Consider the following 21,619-nt stretch of genomic DNA (forward strand, 5'->3'; position numbering starts at 1 on the left):
TCGTGCGCATCCTTTTCCTGCCTAATTCCTGCCTCTCTTCCTGCCTTTGTATTCCAAGGGGCCGTGTCTTTTGCTTAGGTGAACTTCTTGAATTGCCCTTCTTGACATTGGTCGTTTAATGTTGGGTAGTTTTGGTTTGTGTCCTCGTCAGCTAGCATGACGCTGCCTGCTGGTAACTCGGGAACATCGTCCGTATTGCAGCCTGGTGGTGCCTCAGGATGTTTAACAGTAGTTTCCTTTGCAGGTGTCTTGCTACCATCTAAGGTCTGGGGATTAGTCTCCCCTGGGGAATCCTGATTCGACCATTTTGGGTGGGTAACCACTGCACTCTGTTTGTTCGTCAGTAAGCTCGGTGTAGTTCAATCCCGATATTCTTCATTTTTCTTCCTGATGTGATATGCCAGGTCGGTGCCAATTTCCGGTTTCTTGTAATGGGGCTCACAGAGTGAGCAACATGGCGCACTCCCATAGGAAAAACACAATTAAATTAAGTTCGAAGCCGAAATATACATGACGCTGAGCATACGAAGTAGCGAACTTCTTGCGTGATGAACTACATCTAGATCCACAGGTCATAGCTGGTATTTACTTTACGATCACGGCCAGTGTCGTCAATGTTAAGATGATCAACAAAGAAGCGTGCTCGAAGGTGATCACCGGCACTGCCGGCAAGCTCCAGTTCAGGCACTCATACGGACATATCGGCTCTGTTACTGTTGAACGTGCAGACTTTAGGCATGGGAACCCTCCGAGTTTTCGAGCTACCTTCTGACGTACCCTCCGATTCCGTCTAAAGCCGTATAGGAGTGTCACTAGCCACATGGCTGAGAAGTGGCAGACTTTTGCAACGTACTCAGTGGAGAAAGACAGGTCAAGCTCGAACTCACGAAGCATATTCCTTCATACTTAAACATTGCCGTTCGTCATGAAATTGCCATATATGACGGAGAGCCGCGCACATGCTCAGGATGTGGACGGGAGAGTCATGTTCGCTCCGATTGTTTGCAGTGACGGATCCCCAGATTCCACCAATCATCATCTTCTTCCATCGACTCTACCACTAACTTATGTTCAAGTGCCGACACGTACGACTACCGGTGGCGGGGATCGGAATAAGTTACCACCGCAGACAGGAGGACATCTTACTGGCGAGGCACATACCGCCCTGTCGCTGCATAAGGAGTCGACAGATAGCTCCGAACAACTGCCGCTGCAGGGAGATGGCTCCGATAGCAATGAGCGGATGGATGTTGATCCAAGAGTCGTGCCGGCCCAAGCTTTCCTCTCGAAGGCGCAGAGGAGTCGGATCTACTAATACTTTCTGACGGGGAGACGCAGGTCCAGAAGCAGCGTTCGCGCCGAAAACACAAGAAACGCCAACGGGCGGCGTCTGACGACTGTCCCTTGAGGACACACGATCCTACTGATCTCTACCGCGTCGTGGACGCACCTGTTAGGGAGGCGTCGACCGTCACTGCTCCTTTTTCCGGAACTGAGACGTCGGATTCCTCTTCACCTGAAAATCCGTTCGGAGATGGAGGGGACGATGTAACACCGCCGCAGCCGCGAGGAACCACGACAGAAGCCTCCGCGGTAGCCGCTATATCACGCCGGTGGCCTCTCTCCTGTGGCTCGTGAGCGAAGGACGTGACCTGGAAGACGACTCTTTGGTGGGCACAGCACGTTACCCCCCCTCCCCCTCCCCCCTCCAATCTCCCATTGACGTCATAATAATAGAGACGACAGGGTGGCGTTAAGGTGACATAATTCGTCGCCTCCGCTCACACTGCCACTGTCTTAGAGGCCTAACGACAGTCTTGACGATTCGCGGCTGTCAACATCAACACCATCCGGGTACGGGCAATAGCGCGGCAGTATCTCTCAAATCACCTTCAGTAGGGACCGACGTTCGTAACCTATCGAATGCCAGGAGCATGGCGCTAGCGGCAGAAGCGACACACCTCGTCAGTGTTTAAGCACCGTCGGGTGCCGGCACGAGGCGTGAACGTTCGATGTTCTTCGCTCAGGAATTAACGCTGGTGCGCACTGCCGGCGTGAGGTTGCCTGGGAGAGGAAGGGCCTGACCAAATAGGGGTTAAACGTCATTCGTACGAATATTTTTACTAACACTTTCCATAAAAATAGTTCTATTAATTAGGCCAACAGGTCATTGGCGTACTAAGACAAAACTGTTACTTTAAATAAAATTACTTAAAAACGGTTGCTCACAATCGATCAACAATTTATCAAATTCTCAGTAAGATCAAATAACAAATGGTTGTAGTGTTAATTCAAATACTTGCACTCAGCTCTCCTAAAGTCTTTCGTGGGAACATGAAGTATGAACATTTAAATTTATAACAAATTTTATTCTATTTCCAAGAACATACAAATCTTGAGTTCCACTGGTTACTACTGTAGAAATAATTACAACAAATTCTAATAAGAGAAACAAGACAACATATCAGCAACTGAAGTTACATAACAATCTTTTTGAGGGTACTGAGAACACAGTCTTCAAATGGGTATTCCACAAACATTTTTTGATAGTGTTTGAATAAAATACAACAAATAACTGAGTTTTGCCTGAAAAGCGGTTCTCCAAAAGGGAACAAAAGCAGTTAAAGTTATTTGATATGAAACCACCACACGTCGGACGAAAGGACCCGCAATTACTTAGGACAGGCCCGATACACTTGTCACCACGCTCCTTTTCTAAGCAACCAGTGGGAACACACCCCAAGGAACGAATACACAATGGTAGCCTGATGAGCAAAGAAGTTATATTAAAAAAAAAACGAGTAAAAACGTAAGTCATCAGATTACACGCTGGCGTTACGGACAAAACAGTTCTGCAAAGCTGCTAAAAGAGAACAAGGTAACTCGCCAAGGCAACCGACCCCCACCCTCCTTTCTCCGCTCACACCTGAGAGTGTAGAGATTTTGCGGCCAACCGACATTCAGCTTCAGATTACGCCCACGAGGCGGAAACGCTAAAAAGCGTCGTGCAGGACGGAAAACATTGATGGAAAGAAGACGCGAACGGTTGGCTGGTGAACTTCACCTGACTAAACATAAGCTTGGCTTGGAAGTATAACCTACCAAAATACATGTAACAAGTTCTGCCCCGGTAAGATGCATAAGCTGGTGGGCTCCATATAACTAAAGAAAGTGTCTTGACGATTTCGTGCACAACATATCAATCAAAAAACTTTCTGACGTTTCGCCAGCACCGCGATGTCAGACAAATCACTAAACGGCCACCGTCAGAATATCCCTAGCGCCAACAGGCAACTTGTGTGTCAAGAAGTGGCTGCGAAAAGCCTCAACAACTGTAACAGGAAATACGATGGGCATCACGGAAATCCTTACAAAACTCCAGAGTGCAAGTTCTAAAATACGCCGAAAAACACATGGCTTACTGCAACACATTTCTCGCATGATTACCATTAAGCTAAAATTGGAGAATATCCAAAACGAAGATTTCGGCAAGCGAGAACTCTGCCAGGTGAGAGAAGCAGTGTCCTGAAATCCTCTGTACGAGGGTCATACACTGTACGATGACTTGCGGAACAACCTTGTAGAAATAGAACCAGGAGCCAGTACAAACGAGAGAGACCAACATTGTCTGTAATACGGCTGGTGAGACCATATCGAACCCTAATGCCGTAGTACTACGAAAATATTTTAAGAACACGCGGTGGGAGTACTGTATTATTGTGTGCACAATTTTGAAATCGAAAGCGAAAGAGAGAGAAAAAAATATTTTCTTCATACGGTAATTGGAATGTTGACATAAGTATAGTTAATGATTTAGTATCCTCCAGCATGGAATTTAACTGAGAACAGATTTTACACTCCCTGTATGTCCATCTTTTCAGAGATTTACATTCCACAACAGCATTCACACACATTCATTCGACCTAAATTATTACTCACGTGTAATAACACTGTCAATTTAAATATTACATGATAAGAAGGAGGGAGAGAAACCAACCGACATACGTGGTCTGCACAACGAAAACTAGCCCATTCGTTGCGTGTGAAGGAATACTGGGCGAAAAGGAAGGCCAACAAATGTTGATTACGCGTGGTCCTAAGTGATCCATCCGCGAAGAAGACGAAGATTACACAATAAAATTTAGATTACTGCTGTAGCAGTTTAATGATGTATATATGGTGATGTATCCTTTTCTGCTAAATAGTCATCTTCAGACCATCTACAGACGTTATGTAATTTTTTTCTGTTTTAGTTTAATGTTGGTTGATCGTATTTTCAGATATATAAATTTTGTATTACGTCAATGTATCACCAGTGGTCTCTGTCACTCTCTATTGCATTACAATGTGGTGTAGATTTAGGACTCTTATGCTGTAAGCTGTTTTGTAGTTTGCTCATGGTGTTAATCGTCATTTCTTGTTATTTTTTATAATTTGAAGTTTTATTGTCAGCTTTTACAAATTGACAGTTGAGACAATTGGCCAAAGGTGCTATATGAACAAAGTTTCTATCACAGACATACATTGTGGTTGGTGTTTAGTTGTACTTTATTTAGCTCTTTATGTCTGTAGACTATCTTTGTTTAGGAATTCAATAGCATTTTGTATGAAATGTTTGTTTTAAATCCGTTTGTTCATTTAAAATATCATTCAGGGTATTGTACCGTGTGTATGCAGAAATCTGTCTCTTCGTGTGTTCATTGTTAAACCTTTGGTAATATGTGTAAAATTTTGATACCTACCTTCATTCGTTTTGCAATGTGGTTATCGTTCTTTAACTGATTGGAAACTGTAGAGGGATTATTTTCGCTAATTCTCATGTGCTCTCGGTATCTTATACTGAAGTTGCGCTCTGTCTGTGCTATGTAAAATTTACTGTAATTCTAAAGTCCTATTTTCTATATGCCTGGGTTTCTGTATATTGGTAATTTTGTTTTCCCTGATTGAAGTCTATGCTGGATATTATTGTTGGTTCTATACACGAATTGGATATTTGTGTTCTTTGATATTGAGCTTAACTTGTTTGATACTGTACCTAAATATGTTATACGTATGTACGTTGGTTAAGTCTTTCTTTGTGTTTCCCTGCAGAATTTTACATCCTTATGAATTTTTGGCTGCGTAGATGCAGTATTTCCTTTGTATATCTGTGTTACTACGTCTGGGTTGAAACATTTGGTTGTGCTGTACATCGTAATGTATTGAGTACTTTTTGTATGCAGCTTCGCTTAATGGTAGGGTTTGTATTTAGAAGTATGTGGGCTTGTGTGCCTTTACATAGCATGAATTAGCGTGAATGATGTTGTCTGTTGCAATACGATACAAGAGTGACAGAGACCACTGAAGATATATAGAAGTAAGTACCTAATTTGTATATCCGAAAATACGATTAATAAAATAAAGAACATTATGTAACTTTGACAGATGATCTGAAGATGAGAATCTAGCGCAAATGAATCCACCACAATAAATACATCATTAAACGACCATAGCATCAATCTAGATTCTATTACGTATTGTCTCTAAGAGACATCTTCAACGCTGCTGGCCACTGGATCGTAAATTATCTTAAATATACGAAACAGCTAATTCTACGACATGAGAGAAACGAATTGAACTTTAGTACCAAATAATATCACTGAAACAGGTTTGTCTTTATGTTTAGATGGGTTATGTAATATAGTTTAATCATGATCGGTAAAAAATAATTGAAGCAGATTTTCTGAAATTGCTTTTAATTACTGCCAGTCAAAAAGATCAACAAGAAATTCTTGAGAGCTGTACTTTACAAATTCTGTTGATCGACGAATCCACGCAGATGCATTTCGGAGTGGATGTGATGACTTTAGTAACAGATTGGCTTCTCTTCCTTCTCTCAGCGTGTCTGTGGTGATTTAATGTTAAATAATCTATGGTGGTAAATACCATCTCCATACGTCGCCACCACATATATGACGCCACAGGTTTTTCTGCGTGCACCACAACCATACATACCTATCTCCAAAGAACTAGACACCCTCATTGCCAGCAACAGACTGTAACTGTTAGACTCTCTTTCAGCTTTGTGTCTTTGGCCTATTCAGTGCAGTCCAACGCTAATAAAAATCTATGCATATACATACTTCATTTTATACTCTGAATCTTACTGTTCATACGTTATTTAAGCCTTTACGAAAATGTGTCGTAAAGTTAATAAGAAATAAAACTACAGCTGTGCATTGTCAAAATCGGAGCATTTACACAAATCGTTCCCATCGCCACTAACAGGTGGACCTACTTATTACGTTCACAGAATATTACCGTACATGATTATACTCAAAAAAATAAATAAATAATAAAAGAAAGAAAATTATGTTGCGTATTAATCTCTCGAAACAGAGTGTGTGGCTTGAATGTATGTCAATGTCTTGAATTTACTGTGTCAGTACAATCAGCAAGGAATGAGGCATTTACTTGCAAAGTGGCGTAGGTCCCAGTCTTGGCCGTAGTTCTGGAAGTGGAATCTTCCAGGGAGGCGGGTTTGCAAGTGATAGCAACGGCGGAATGGATTCGAGCGGGCCGCATCGCGCGTTATTTAGGCATTGCGCTCGCAGGCGAGCGGCGTCATTTCGATGCAGATGTAGCCGCTGCACGGTGCTGAAAGGACTGAATGAGGGCAGACACGCACTGTCGGCGTGGAGCGCCCGGAAGATCCGGAAGGTCGTGTCCAGAGGGGCCGTGGAATTATCCAGCAGCCAGTGGACGAACCGAAGTGTTAGTTACACGACGTAACCGAGAACTGTGGAACGCCTGATGAACTGCGACGAGCCCCCATGACTGTAGATTTCGAAATCTACAGTTTCCTTTTGTATACTTACCTTTTGGCGTCGTTCTTTCCTCCAGAGGGTTCTTTGAATATGTGAGATGTTTTATTTCCATACTGTGTTACCGATTTTGCCCCAGTAGCTCAATGCAAACGTGTAATTGTGGTGTCACCGCCAGGCACCACACTTGCTAGGTGGTAGCCTTTAAATCGGCCATTTGTATACGTCGGACCCGCGTGTCGCCACTATCAGTGATTGCAGACCGAGCACCGCCACACGGCAGGTCTAGTCTTCCTAGCACTCGGCCCAGTTGTACAGCCGACTTTGCTAGCGATGGTTCACTGTCTACATACGCTGTCATTTGCACAGACGACAGTTTAACATAGCCTTCAGCTACGTCATTTGTTACGACCTAGCAATTACTTCAAGAATGTATTCTGAACAGATAATATTGTGAATCATGTACCGTCAAGAGCGACATTCATCATTAATGGATTAAAGTTAAGTATGAAACTAATTACGTCCGCTTTCTGAATTCTCATTCCTTGTCATGTTCCAGACATCACGTCAGTATAGTTCTTCCTTCTTCACGCCAGCCTGCGTGAGCTAAAACGCGTGCATTTCGGCCTCCACTAGTAACACGGTGTTGGCTCTTCTGTCAACACAACATAAATCACGCACATAAATACGCTTTGGCTACATTAGTACAGCCACCATAATGTTATTTCGACTCAAAATGCTAATCTAGGACTGATGTCACGCATTGTACGTTAACGTCTCCTTTATGCCCACTCTCGGATACTGCCTACCTTGTTCTCCCCCCACCCCCATGACCACCACTCCTTTCAGCTATGTCAGCCTCTTTTGAAGTGGTGTTGTGTTACGTCATTGTTACGAGGTGCTTTCAAGTTATAACATCTCCCACTTCCTTCTCAGGACTGGAAAAGACAGTTTATTTTTCAATGAGCGTACCCTCGTTGTCAGTGTGTGGCTGAGATGGCAACACTGTACGGCACGCAGAACTTTAGCAGCAGCGGCGAGAGTGAGAACTGTTTTCGATACTTGAAATGGCGGCGTCTCCATTACAAGAACGGCGTGAAATCATTTTTTTCTCCACTTGCGTGGTGTGACACTGATTGAATTTCATTCCCAGATGAGTGAGATATTTGATGATGGTGTCACGAATGTATCTACGATGCGTTTATGGGTGCAACAGTTCAAAAACTGTGATGACATACCCAGACAGTCTTAGCTCCTCACCAGTCAGTCTGACGACGTGGTTGGGTGACTGGAGAAAGTTCTTATGGAGTATCGCCGAATGAGTGTAGAGCACATTACCTCCAAAGTTGAAATTTTTGTGGGCTCCTGACGATCCTCCATGACGACGTGAAAGCGTGAAAAGTGACTGATGAGCACAAGACTGTGTGTGGTATGTTGCAAGGCAATGTTGACGTGTAATGACGCCATGAATGGGGCATTCTTTTCCTCGATTGTGACAACGGATGAGACATGGATTGCCTTTTCAATCCTAAAACGAAGGGCCACTCAGCTCACTGGAGGGATACATGCTCACTGCCACCAAAAGAGTTCCGTGTAAGTGCCAATACTGAAAAAATGGTGGTAGCCTCTACTCACTGTGTTCCAAAGGGTACTACGGTGGCAAGACGTTCTGAAAAACAAGCTGCTCCCAGCATTGCGTGGAAAATTGCCGGAGAAGGCTGCATGTACGATCTTTCAGGAAGACAAAGCACAAGAGTATCAAGCGAACGCGACGCTGCAGTTGGTCTATGACAACACTTTTGAAGTGATTTCTCATGCTCCCTATTCACGTCACCTGGCTCCTGCTTTTGGATGCTTTTAACGATGAAAGACACCCTCCGTGGACACACATTTACAAGCCGTGCCACTGTTGTACCAACGTGTTTCCAGTGGTCAGACCAGATTCCTAGAGAAACGCTCGCACTGACGATTTAATTATGGCGTCGCCGTTATGAAAAATGTGTACGGCTGCAGGGAGACTACGTTGAAATGTGACACAGGTTTCACAGTTTTCGTGTTACTGGTTTGTGAGGAAAAAAAATTGTTGGTGTAGTAACTTTAAGGGGCCTTGTACAGTGTCAACCAGCCATGCTTCATAATGACGACATATTGTATAGGTCAGGATATATTTTACAGTATGTTAAAGTAAGATGAAGGGCAATTTTGTATATGGTTCAGCGCATAATAAAAGAAATTGGAGTCCTTTCACAAAGAGTCGATTCAATGTGCTTAAAAATCATGTTTACCATACAGTGATTAAAATGAGCTAACATTTAAATAGAAGTATCAAAAACATAGAGCCAAAATTTAAAATTAAACTATCGAAATAAAAATGAAACATAACGATATTTTCATTTATATAAAAGAATAGCATTTGAATTGGAGAATATGAATCTGGCATCTGGTTTGGTCAAGTCAGTGCACTTGCAAAGTAATCGAATGTTGTTAATTTATTTACAGAGACCCGTTTCAGCTGTACTAATAATTATTCAAATTGCGATCGGTTTCGGTATTTTAAAATCCAATCTTCAGGTGTACGAAAGTGTAACATAAGAAGGATAGGAGAGAAGAAATATAATGCAAAATATATGTGTAAAAACTGCCGAGACCAGGCGACTTACTTTTGTATTTGGTAACTTATAACATGCGATCTGGTCAGAGAAAGAGCTCCAATCACTGCTTGATGATGGAGCTAGAAAAAAGAAAACAGGGAAAGGCTCAATAATCAAACTGACCAAAACATGTAACGTACGGGATGGTGGGACGAAGTAAACAGAAGGCGAGAAGAAACAATACCCCCCCCCCCCACACACACACACACACACACACACCGTCCGCCGTCCGGCAACCACACAGCAGGAATGCCAACCACTAGTGCGTGGAGGGCCGCGCCGGAGGTCTTGAAGCGCGATGCGGCGCAGGCGCTAACAGTGTACAAGCAGGTAAACTGATACAGGAAATCCTGACTGACTGCTCCGAGCGCTTAGAGTACTTCATTTAAGAAGATGGAGTATGAACTAGCTGTGGTATGCCAATAGGCTAAATAACTCTCAACCATGTGACAATATATGACGTTTTCAGGCAGCAAGGGCATGTGAGTGTAGTAATGTAAACATCGAAATAAGACACAAAAATAATCAGGTTGGCCGCCTACATTAAACAAAGGAATAATAATATGTTAATATGGCTAACCGAACTCTAAGCCTAATATCACATGCATCAAAAATTCTCATAAAAATAGTTCTGAAGAGAATTGAAGAGAAGGTGGAGGATATGCTGAGTGAAGATCAGAAGGGGATTGGGAACAAGAGAGGTTGTTCTGGCACTGAGACTCGTTTTCGAAAAGCAATTACAGAATAATAAACCAACTTATATTGCCCTTGTAGACATGGAAAAGGCATCTGATAACGTTATCTGGCAAGAGATGTTCAGAGGGCTGAGGAAAAGTGGAATAAAGTACAAAGACATCCGTGTGATACTCAGTTTCTATAAGACTGAGGTGGCAGTGATTAGAAACTGTCACCATGAACAAGAAGCAAATATTAGAAAAGGGGTAAGGCAAGGACGTGCTCTTTCTCCTCTTATATTCAGTGCTTACGTCCAGGAAGCTATAGACCAAGTTCGAGAAACTACTGAGGTGGGGATCAAAATTAATAGGCAGAAGATAGACATGCTACGTTATGCAAATGATATTGCTATCGTCACGGAGACAAAATAAGATCTAGAGGAAGTCCTCAGAACAATGGAAAAAAATCTATGCAATCGGTATGGAATAAGAATAAACAAAAAAAAAGACTAAAGTGATGGTATGCAGTACAGGAGCAGAATGTGAACCTCTGAGAATGAGAATTGGAAGAGATGAGCTTGAAGTGATAGAGGAATTTACTTACCTGGGAAGCAAAATCACAAGAGATTGTAGAAGCCGGAAAGAAATTGCGACCAGAATACTAAAGGCCAAAATTGCATTTAATTGGAGAAGGAACTTACTCACCAGCAACAACATCAGCCTGAAAATAAGGAAACGTATCACGAAAGGTTTCGTTTGGAGTGTGCCCTATACGGATGTGAAACTTGGACAATTGGAAGAGAAGAGAGAAGACGGCTAGAGGCCCTGGAGATGTGGTGCTATAGAGAGTACTTAGAAGAGTACAGGAAACCAGATCTCTGTGGAGGCACATCCAAACAAGAAGAGACAAACTTGTAGGGCACATACTACGACACAACATCATTGGAACAATAGCAGAAGGAGCTATTAAGGGAATGAATCGGCGGGGGCGACCAAGGATATCATACATGCAACAGATCATGAGTGACGTTGGATGTAAGATACGTGGAAATGAAGAGGAAGGCAGACAGAAGAGAGGAATGGCGCTCTGCTGCAAACCAACCTCAGGGTTGAACACTATAAAAGAAAAGAAAAAGAATATGGCTAGCAGAGGAAGCAACTACACGAATGGGAGAAAAACTAAGTCTGAACCACAGAGACTAGTAAAAATATGTGCAGTAATACGCAACAAGGCAATGGTAGATAGGCTAAATGAGTGAAGAGGTGAGTATACTGTATTGTGTTTGTTCTCGGCTTCTGTTTACTTCGTCCAACGCGACCGGACGTTACATTTTTACGTTTGTTTGATTATTGAGCCATCTCCTATTTTTTCTAGTTCCGCCAACATGCAATGACTGCACTGACTAGACCGACCACGCGTTATGTTTTACCAAATACAATAATTAAATCGCCTTGTTTCGTCAGTCTGCTCTTTAGGTTTCTACACGTATGCTGCATTATATTTCTTCCCTCCTCTCCTTTGTATGTTATATTTTCATACACCTGAAGATGGGTTTTTAAATCCCGACACCGTTTTGAATAAAGATTAGCACAACTGAAGCGGATCTCTCTAAAGTAATTATCATGCTCGTCAGTCGCGGAAGTCCTACGTACCAAATCTTGTGAGATATGCTCTTATTGATATCTCAAAAACTTCATATTAATTAAAACGTCATCTGACTCGAGAGATTCCGACCTGCTGCGGGAACTGCGTTAGCTCAGGTGCTTCTCAACGCTGTTTTCAAAAATGTAAATAGACATTCTTGTCGTAGGGAAGGAACTGGAAGAGTTGAAAACAAGCCGGCAGATCTTCAGCTTCGGTTGTTCCTCAGTGTTTCCATCCCACATCACATCGCGAACAGACGATTAGGGAGTTGAAAGGTCTCTAATGGATCTGTTACTCATGTGACGTCCAGTGAATCATCCTCGAAGTCGATGACCTCTCCCGATCGACCCATTCTCACGTTATCGCGTTCCTACTGCCAAACAATATTCCTCGCCTCCTTTTCTACCGGCGGGTCCGCCTCTCGTGACACGTGTCGGTCAGTTCAGTGTTACACAGATATGTTGACGAGAGAGCGTACGCCACGCGGTGGTAGAGTGCGCCGACCTCTGCGGTGCTGCGAGACGGCCGCTCACGCAGTGTTCCTTTGTTTTTGTTTTCGGCAGGTGAGCGTGCAGGCGGGCAGCGCTTCGGTGCGCGGCCGGCTGTCGCTGGCGGCGGTGCGGCCGGAGGACGGCGGCGCCTACGAGTGCGTCGCCAGCAACGCGGTGGGCGCCGCGTCCCACGCCGCCGCCCTGCACGTGCTGGGCCCGCCGCACGTGCGCCCCATGCCGGACCGCAGGGTCGTCGCCCACACCGACGCCGCCTTCCACTGCCGCGTCACCGGCTACCCCATCAGCGAGATACGCTGGGAGAAGGAGGGTCAGTTGCTTACATATCTCTGTACACTGCGTAAGAAAAACGCGGGAACAGACTTCGAGGGGCTGCACAGCGTGTCCTAAGGAACAAATGAGTATAATTATCGAGCTCCAGGAAGTCACAAATGTACCCAGAGCGTCGAAGTTACAACGTAAAACCTCTACGTCTAGGCCATCCTTAGACATTTAGAACCCAGTACGTCGTCCCCGACGGCGAATGTGTATCAGAGACAAGAGTATCGTCAGGAATGCCCTTGAGGAGGGTGGAATAGGACTGCTACACTACTGGCCATTAAAAATGCTACACCAAGAACAAATGCAAATGATAAACGGGTATTCATTGGATAGATATATTATACCAGAACTGACATGTGATTACATTTTCACGCGATTTGGGTGCATAGATCCTGAGAAATCAGTACCAATAACAACCTCCTCTGGCCGTAATAACGGCCTTGGTACGCCTGGGCATTGAGTCAGACAGAGCTTGGATGGCGCGTACAGGTATAGCTGCCCATGCAGCTTCAACACGATACCACAGTTCCTCAAGAGTAGTGACTGGTGTTTGTGACGAGCCAGTCGCTCGGCCACCATTGACCAGACGTTTTCGATTGCTGAGAGATCTGGAGAATGTGATGACCAGGGCAGCACGCGACATTTTCTGTATCCAGAAAGGCCCGTACAGGACCTACAACACACGGTGGTGCATTATCCTGCTGAAATGTTGGGTTTCGCAGGGATCGAATTAAGGGTAGAGCCACTGGTCGTAACACATCTAAAATGTAACGTCCACTGGTCAAAGTGCCGTCAATGCGAACAAGAGGTGACCGAGACGTGTAACCAATGGCACCCCATACCATCACGCCGGGTGATACGCCAGTATGGCGATGACGAATACACGCTTCCAATGTGAGTTCACCGCGATGTCACCAAAAACGGATGCGACCATCATGATGCTGCAAACAGAACTTGGATTCATCCGAAAAAATGACGTTTTGCCATTCGTGCACCCAGGTTCATCGTCGAGGACACCATCGCAGGCGCTCCTGTCTGTGATGCAGCGTCAAGGGTAACCGCAGCCATGGTCTCGGAGCTGATAGTCCATGCGGCTGCAAACGTCGTCGAATTGTTCGTGCAGATGGTTGTCTTGCAAACGTCCCCATCTGTTGACTCAGGGATCGAGACGTGGCTGCACAATCCGTTACAGCCATGCGGATAAGATGCCTCTCATCTCGACTGCTAGTGATACGTGGCTGCTGGGATCCAGCACGACTTCCTTATTACCCTCCTGAACCCACCGATTCCATGTTTTGCTAACAGTCATTGGATCTCGACCAACGCGAGCAGCAATGTCGCGATACGATAAACCGCAATCGCGATAGGCTACAATCCGACCATTATCAAAGTCGGAAACGTGATGGTACGCATTTCTCTTCCTTACACGAGGCATCACAACAACGTTTCACCAGGCAACGCCGTTCAACTGCTGTTTGTGTATGAGAAATCGTTTAGAAACTTTCCTCATGTCAGCACGTTGTAGGTGTCGCCACCGACGCCACCGTTGTGTGAATGCTCTGAAAAGCTAATCATTTGCATATCACAGCATCTTATTCCTGTCGGTTAAATTTCGCGTCTGTAGCACGTCAAGTTCGTGGTGTAGCAATTTTAATGGCCAGTAGTGTATTATTTTCTATATACGAGGGGCATCCCATAAATAATGCACATTAATTTTTTTCTTATTTACACATTTATTTATTTTCTTCAATATCTCTTTACTGTCCTTCAGTATAGTCTCCATGCTTCTCTATGACTGAATCCCAACGTCTTCGAACTTTTGTTATTCCATCCAGGGCGCCACTTCTTTCACCTGTCCAATAGCTCGGGCAACAGTGGTAGAAAGCTCTTCCAGAGAAACATAACGAAGTCCATGCATTGGTTGTTTCAACTTCGAAGTCTGGGGCTGCAGAGAGGATGTGGCAACACTTCCCACCCGTACTCGCGCAATTTTCGAGTTACAAAATTGTCTATATACGGGCGAGCATTGTTGTAGAGAAGGAGTGTCCCAGCCTCGAGCATCTGAGGTCGGGTTTTGTGCATTTTTCTGCGCAGTTTTTGCATGAAATTGCGATAATACACATGGGACTCTATCTGTCATGATGACTCCTTGGCGATCATAATCAAAAATCATCATTTGCTTGAGATTTGATTAAGGACGTCGAAATTTTTCGGACTTCGAGAATCTGAAGCTCTCCACTCATTGGACTGTGATTTCAACTCCGGTTCAAAGTCTCTAACCCATGTTTCATCAATAGAGAAAATGTGACTCAAGAATCCTTGACCACAGTCAAATCTTTGTTCGAGTAATTTTGCAATCTCCAGGCATTTCTGCTTCTTTTCAGCAGTCAAACAATGTTAAGCCTATCTCGCAGAAATTTTTCTCTTCTTCAAATCAAATTTTCAGAATACTGACATTGGAGGAAATCCCGTAGCTTCAGAGAGTTCCTCACAAGTCGCTCTCCAATTTTCTTCAAGAGCATGTGCCGCAAGTTTCGCGCTTCGTTCTTGTCTTGCCGTTTTTGGCCCACCTGGTCATGGGTTGTCGTCTATGCTCATACAACCACAACGAAAACGATTAACCCGACGTGAAAATTACAGTCCTCTGTAAACTCACCACAAACTTCATTTAACACCCTGTGGATTCCTGTCGGGCCTTTGTCGCATAAAGTTTCGATCTTGATTTATGACCTCTAGTCTTCAACAATCACAGTACCTGAGACCCCTCCAGGGTCCATTACTAGGTACCGCTAGTCAATTTTATGTTACACAGCGAAAAAACAAAAACACGAGCTTATTCCTCAAGCTCCCAACTACATCTGACGTAATTTTCATTTTGTTGCATCAAAAAATACACAGTAATACCAACTTGTGCATTATCTGTGAAATTTCCCTCGTACATAAATGACCTGGCGGACAGGGTGGGCAGCAATGTGCGATTGTTCGTACTGGAAGGTGCCGAAATTAAGTGAATGTAGCAGGACAGAAGATGACGGACAACATTTTTTGTTCGCGTGATGAATGGCAGCTAGTTCTAAATGTAGAAAAGTGTAAGTTGATGAGTATGAAAATCAAACTCGTTATTTTCGGACACAGCACTAGTAACGTCCTGCAGAATTTGTGGCAGATGCTTTTGAAGAAGATCGCGATGCAACTTGTGAGGAACTCTCTGGAGCGACAGCAATTCTCCCAACATCAGTATTCCGCATTCTGACAGGTGACTGTGTCGTCATTTAAATATCGGGGCGTAGCGTTGCAAAGAGGTATGAAATGCAACGAGCATGTAAATATTGTGCGAGGGAAGGCGAATGGTAAACTTCGATTTACTGGAAGAATTTTAGGAAAGTGTAAACTGTTGTTCATCTGTAAAAGAGACCGCTTATAGGACGCTCATGTGGCCTCTTATTGACTACTGCTCTAGGGTTTGAGATCCACGCCAGGTGGTATTAAAGGAGTATATCGAAGAAGTTCAAAGGTGGACTGCTAGATATCTTACCAGTAGCTTCGTACAACACACAACTGTTATGCAGATGCTTGGGGAATTAAAATTTGGATCCCCGGAGGATGGAAATGTTCTTTTCCAGGAACACTACTGAGAAAAGTTGGAGAGCTGGTATCTGAAGCTGAGCCGGCCGGAGTGGCCGTGCGATTCTAGGTGCTACAGTCTGGATCCGAGCGACCGCTACGGTCGCAGGTTCGAATCCTGCCTCGGGCATGGATGTGTGTGATGTCCTTAGGTTAGTTAGGTTTAATTAGTTCTAAGTTCTAGGCGACTGATGACCTCAGAAGTTAAGTCGCATAGTGCTCAGAGCCATTTGAACCATTTTTTTGTAACTGAAGCTGACTACAGAACGATTCTACTGTCGCCAACATATATTTCGCATAAGGACCATGAAGATAAGATGCGAGACATTAATAGCTTATACGCAGGCATGTACGCAACCTTTTTTCATTGCTCTCTTTGTGAGTGGAACAGGAAAGGAAATTATTAGTAGTGCTACAATGTACGCTCTGCCGTGCACTGTATGGCGGGTTGTGGAGTATGTATGTAGGTTTAGATATAGACTGCATATGTTGTTGTGGACGTCAGTCTGAAGACTGGTTCTATGCCGCTTTCAGTCGTACTCTATTCCGTACGAGGCTCTTCATCTCCGAATAACTGCTGCAACTTAACATCCATTTGCATTTGCTTACTGTATTCAGCTCTTAGTTACCCTCTAAAATTTTTACCCTACCGCGCTCACACACACACACTCACACACACTCACACACACACACACAGACACATTCTACTGAGTACCAAACTGATGACTCCTTGTTGTCTCACGATGTCTTCTATCATTTCATCCCTTTTTTAGTCAAGTTGTGCTCTCCAGTTCTGTTCAGTACCTCCTCTTTAGTTATGTGATCTAGCCATCTAATCATCACCTTTCTTCCATAGCACCACATTTCAGACGCTTCTGTTGTCTTCTTGTCTGAATGGATTATCATCCCCATTTCACTTCCATGCACGATAAGCAGTTCAGACAAGGACAGACTAAAAGTGCATGACATCACTGTATTGAAACCATGGCCAACAATAAACACAGGCCTTAGAGTATCTCTGTGATGTCAGAAAATGTAGTGTTACTCCCGCCAGACACAAACACATGAAATGCAAGGCATGTCGTACAAAAAATGGTTCAAATGGTTCTGAGCACTGTGGGACTTAACATCTGGGGTCATCAGCCCCCCTAAGGACATCACACACATCCACGCCTGAGGCAGGATTCGAACCTGCGACCGTGGCAGTCGTGCAGTTCCAGACTGAAGTGCCCAGAACCGCTTGGCCACTCCGGCCGGCCCTGTCTTACATCATAAAAGGAGACTGTATTTGGGGATTTGTATATGATTTTCCTGAAAATCAGCAGAATGGATCAAAATAACAGTAATTCATCAAAAAGTTAGATTTTGTTAGCAAATAAAGTGCAAAAGACATGGACGAAGAAAAATAGACTCTTTCATCACTTTTACTACAATTTTTACTTTTTTTTACACCAAATTAATTAGTTTTTCAAGCAATTTTTACTGTTTCTCAAACATTTCCCTGTTAGTTAAGAACCTTATAAAAGTAATTTATAAATACGCATCTAATATTTTCAGGAAAAATAGTAAAATATCAGGCATAATAATTAGTTATAAAATTTTCAACTACTAAATGAATTATATAGAAAAAATTATAATTTAAGCTAATTAAGAAATATGAATAAACTATGCAATGTAACTTTTTTATTCTCCAAAACATATCTCTTATTATCATCAGAGCTACAGAATAAATTTTATGATCTTGACTTTGCATCAAATTCATATTTCCATATTTTTCAATTAGTAAACAAATCATGTTTATAATCTTACAAACTTATTTTATTTCTTACAACATTGTTTTCAAAGCATTCATATTTTTTTCTCTACTTTGCTTTATCTTACTTTTTACAACATTTTCCTTAATGCCTTTACATTTTTATCTTCTTTGTTACCAATTTTAAAAGAATATATTTTTGCTCTTAAACAACAACAAAATTCATCCATTATTTTTCTTACACTCTTCTTCAATTTTCTAATTCTTCTCTATTTATTTGAGCAATGCTATAAATATTATCTTTTGAGTAAACACTATTGTCAAATTCATGAACAATTTCTTTTATATCTTCATAAAAAACTTCTGTTTTTATATTTTAGATATAACTGTCAACATCCAGATAAAGCTCGAGTTTTTCGGTATTTTTCTTTCATAACTCTATAACGAAAATTGCACATCAATTCTTTGGATACTCAAGTATGCTCATACCAATATAGATCCATTTAGTAAAAACAATTTTTGCCTTATTCACTTGAATTGCAGTAAGATTGTCATTAATAGTGTTCTTCCCTTGGCATTTGGCTTTGCTACAAGTATATAACTTTTCAGTATGTTTGGATCCCATTTGGCCTATTAGAATGCTGCACAAACATGGCAATGTTTTGTTAACAAGGTTCTCCATAATCCGGATTTCTACTTGACGTACCTAGACGATGTGCTGAGCACGAAATTCATCTACAGACCATACTTTAAGGCCTTCTGATTATGGACTGAAGATAAATAATGACAAGTGCATGCTTCGCAAAGGAGCAGTGGACTTTTTGGGACATCAGTTGACTCCTGCAGGGATTAAGCTCTTACCATCTAAGGTGGTTCCAGTTGATTCCCCCGTCACAAACATATCAGCAGCTATGCCTTTTCTCAACCAATTTCTACAAGTCCAGCCACCATTTACAGCAGTGCTTTATAGTAAAATTTCAAGAGGAAAACTTACTTTCTTGTGGACACACGAATTATTGTCTGCTTTCTACTAAGTGACAGCCTCCTTTCAAGAGACAGTCCTCCCTACTCACCCTCTGCGTTCAGCGCCACTGGCTGTAGTTGTAGATGCTAGGCAGGAAGCTCTAAGGCCAGTGCTGCAACAGGAGGTAAAAGAGTCATGGCAGCCTGTAGATTTCTTTCCCTCAAGCTGTTCGATGCACAGACTAAATGGAGTGCCTACGACCATGAGCTGTTATCAGTCTACGAAGCAATTAGACATTTCCGACCAGAAGTTGTGGCAACCCACTTCACTGTATTACCAGACCATAAACCTGTTTCTTTGGTGTTTAACAACCCTCGCAGTTCTTGCCCCTCTCAGCAGTTTCACCAGTTAGAATTTATCATACAATTCGCTACTGAGTTCCGTTGCCTGCAAGGAGTTGACAATGCAGTTACCAACTACCTCTGAACAATCAATACATGCTCTGCAAGAGTGAATCTAATCCAGATGGCTTTAGAAAAGTAAACAGAGAACATACATGAGTTCCTTACAAAGCAAATGACACTAAAGTAGCTGAAACAAGTACCTATGGACAACTTCCTCATCTGGTGCGTCGCATCGCAGAGCTGACCTTGACCTTTCGTTCCATGGCATTGTAGGAAGCAGGGTTTTGATGTGCTGCATGACCTCACACATCCTGGAGGCATCAACACTATTCGTATGGTAACAGGTAGATATGTTTGGCCATGGTTATGATGTGATTTTCATTTGTACATTGACTGAAATTGGTCACTGCTTTGAAAAAGCCTGTCAATTCCTTTCAAGAACCAGCAGGCCATTTATCTCAGGTCCACCTGTATCTCGTAGGGACACTATCCCCAGGGGCAGGATTAAAATATACCACTTGGTGGGTCAAAGCCACGCCTATTATGGATATTTCTGCAGATACAGTTGCAAGAACGTTTCTAACAACATGGATTTCGATGTTTGGGTGCCTGACAAATGTGACAACAGATCAACGCCAACTATTTGAGTCCTCTTTGTTCAACAAACCAGCTCCTTTTTGTGGGTTCACTTATCTTTCTATGATCTAATATCCAACAAGCAATGGCTATGATGGAATGCTGGCACAGAAAACTCAAGCCACGATTAATGTGCCACAATGTTGACAGCATTGCCACTGGTATTACTCAGGCTGTGGACTGCTTCACTTCAACAGAGAAAATGTTATACGAAAAAATCCCGAAACTTCCGTCAGATATTTTTCCAGACAAGGAAATGAACCCCCTCATTTGATGCTACAAATGAGGAACTGCATCGCAAATTTCTGACTTTCAACGGCGTTTATGGCAAACTAGTATGTTGCAGATTATTTTTCATAGTTCAGAATAACGTAAAAGACTCGAGATTACTAGGTACTTGAGCAGCAATTTCAACATTGAATAGTTTGCTTCTGACACTGGTCTTTTTCATGGCAGTCTATAAGTTTACCAAGTTCATACAGTACATACATGTAAGAAGTATATCTATCTCTTGGAAACATTTTTATATAGCTATGAATACAGTTCCCCTTTGCAATAGGTCAGAGACAATTTGGAAGTCCAGAGGAAAAGTAGCTGACATCTGGGATCACAGTATCATGTGCCAGAAAATTTTAGCAGGAAACACAGGGACAAAAAAATGGACTATCAAAAGAAGACCCACTGGATTTTATTTGACAGGCATAGCATCATTCACCAGCAGACATCAGTTTTGCCAACACCACTGTTATAGAAATTGTAAAAATCAGTAGGTTAACGAAAAGGGGTAACACGTCTGGTTATTTTGTAGCCAAAGCAAGCGTACTGAAAACATATGCCAACTTGACACCAGTCTCCTGTAACTTTATGTACCAATCTGCTATGTTCCAAATCTGGAAATAACTGACCTCATTGTATTGCACTACATTGTAACATTACTGCCTTAGCAATTACAGAAAAATTATATTTATAGCCAAAAGTGTCAACCACAAGAATAAACACAAATCTCATTCTGGAAACATCCCCTAGGCTGTGGCTAGGCCATGTCTCCGCAGTATCCTTTCTTTCAGGAGTGCTAGTTCTGCAAGGTTCGCAGGAGAGCTTCTGTAAAGTTTGGAAGATAGGAGACGAGGTACTGGCAGAAGTAAAGCTGTGAGTACTGGGCGTGAGTCGTGCTTCGGTAGCTCAGATGGTAGAGCACTTGCCCACGAAAGGCAAAGGTCCCGAGTTCGAGTCTCGGTCAGGCACACAGTTTTAATCTGCCAGGAAGTTTCAACACAAATCAATTTCCTGAAGGCAACTGCTCCATATCACCGGAAGTACACTTCACTAATGAGGAGGTATTGAATAGAATTGGGGAGAAGAGGAGTTTGTGGCACAACTTGACGAGAAGAAGGGACCGGTTGGTAGGACATGTTCTGAGACATCAAGGGATCACAAATTTAGCATTGGAGAGCAGCGTGGAGGGTAAAAATCGTAGAGGGAGACCAAGAGATGAATACACTAAGCAGATTCAGAAGGATGTAGGTTGCAGTAGGTACTGGGAGATGAAGAAACTTGCACAGGAGAGCTGCTCATACCAGTCTCAGGACTGAAGACCACAACAACAACAACAACACTACACTATTATATTTTCAT

The 21,619-nt window shown here is 42.9% G+C and overlaps 1 protein-coding gene across 1 annotated transcript in view; it reads left to right on the top strand.

The window, feature by feature from the left end:
• Window positions 1-21,619, top strand: part of LOC124594704 (Down syndrome cell adhesion molecule-like protein Dscam2) — a 160,156-nt gene that overhangs the window by 82,669 nt on the left and 55,868 nt on the right. The window contains exon 6 of the mRNA XM_047133072.1: window positions 12,337-12,592. Coding sequence (XP_046989028.1) covers window positions 12,337-12,592 — 256 coding nt within the window. The remainder of the gene's footprint in view (window positions 1-12,336; window positions 12,593-21,619) is intronic.

The sequence above is a fragment of the Schistocerca americana genome, chromosome 2, assembly GCF_021461395.2.
Source record: "Schistocerca americana isolate TAMUIC-IGC-003095 chromosome 2, iqSchAmer2.1, whole genome shotgun sequence".
NCBI classification, from domain to species: Eukaryota; Metazoa; Arthropoda; class Insecta; order Orthoptera; family Acrididae; genus Schistocerca; species Schistocerca americana.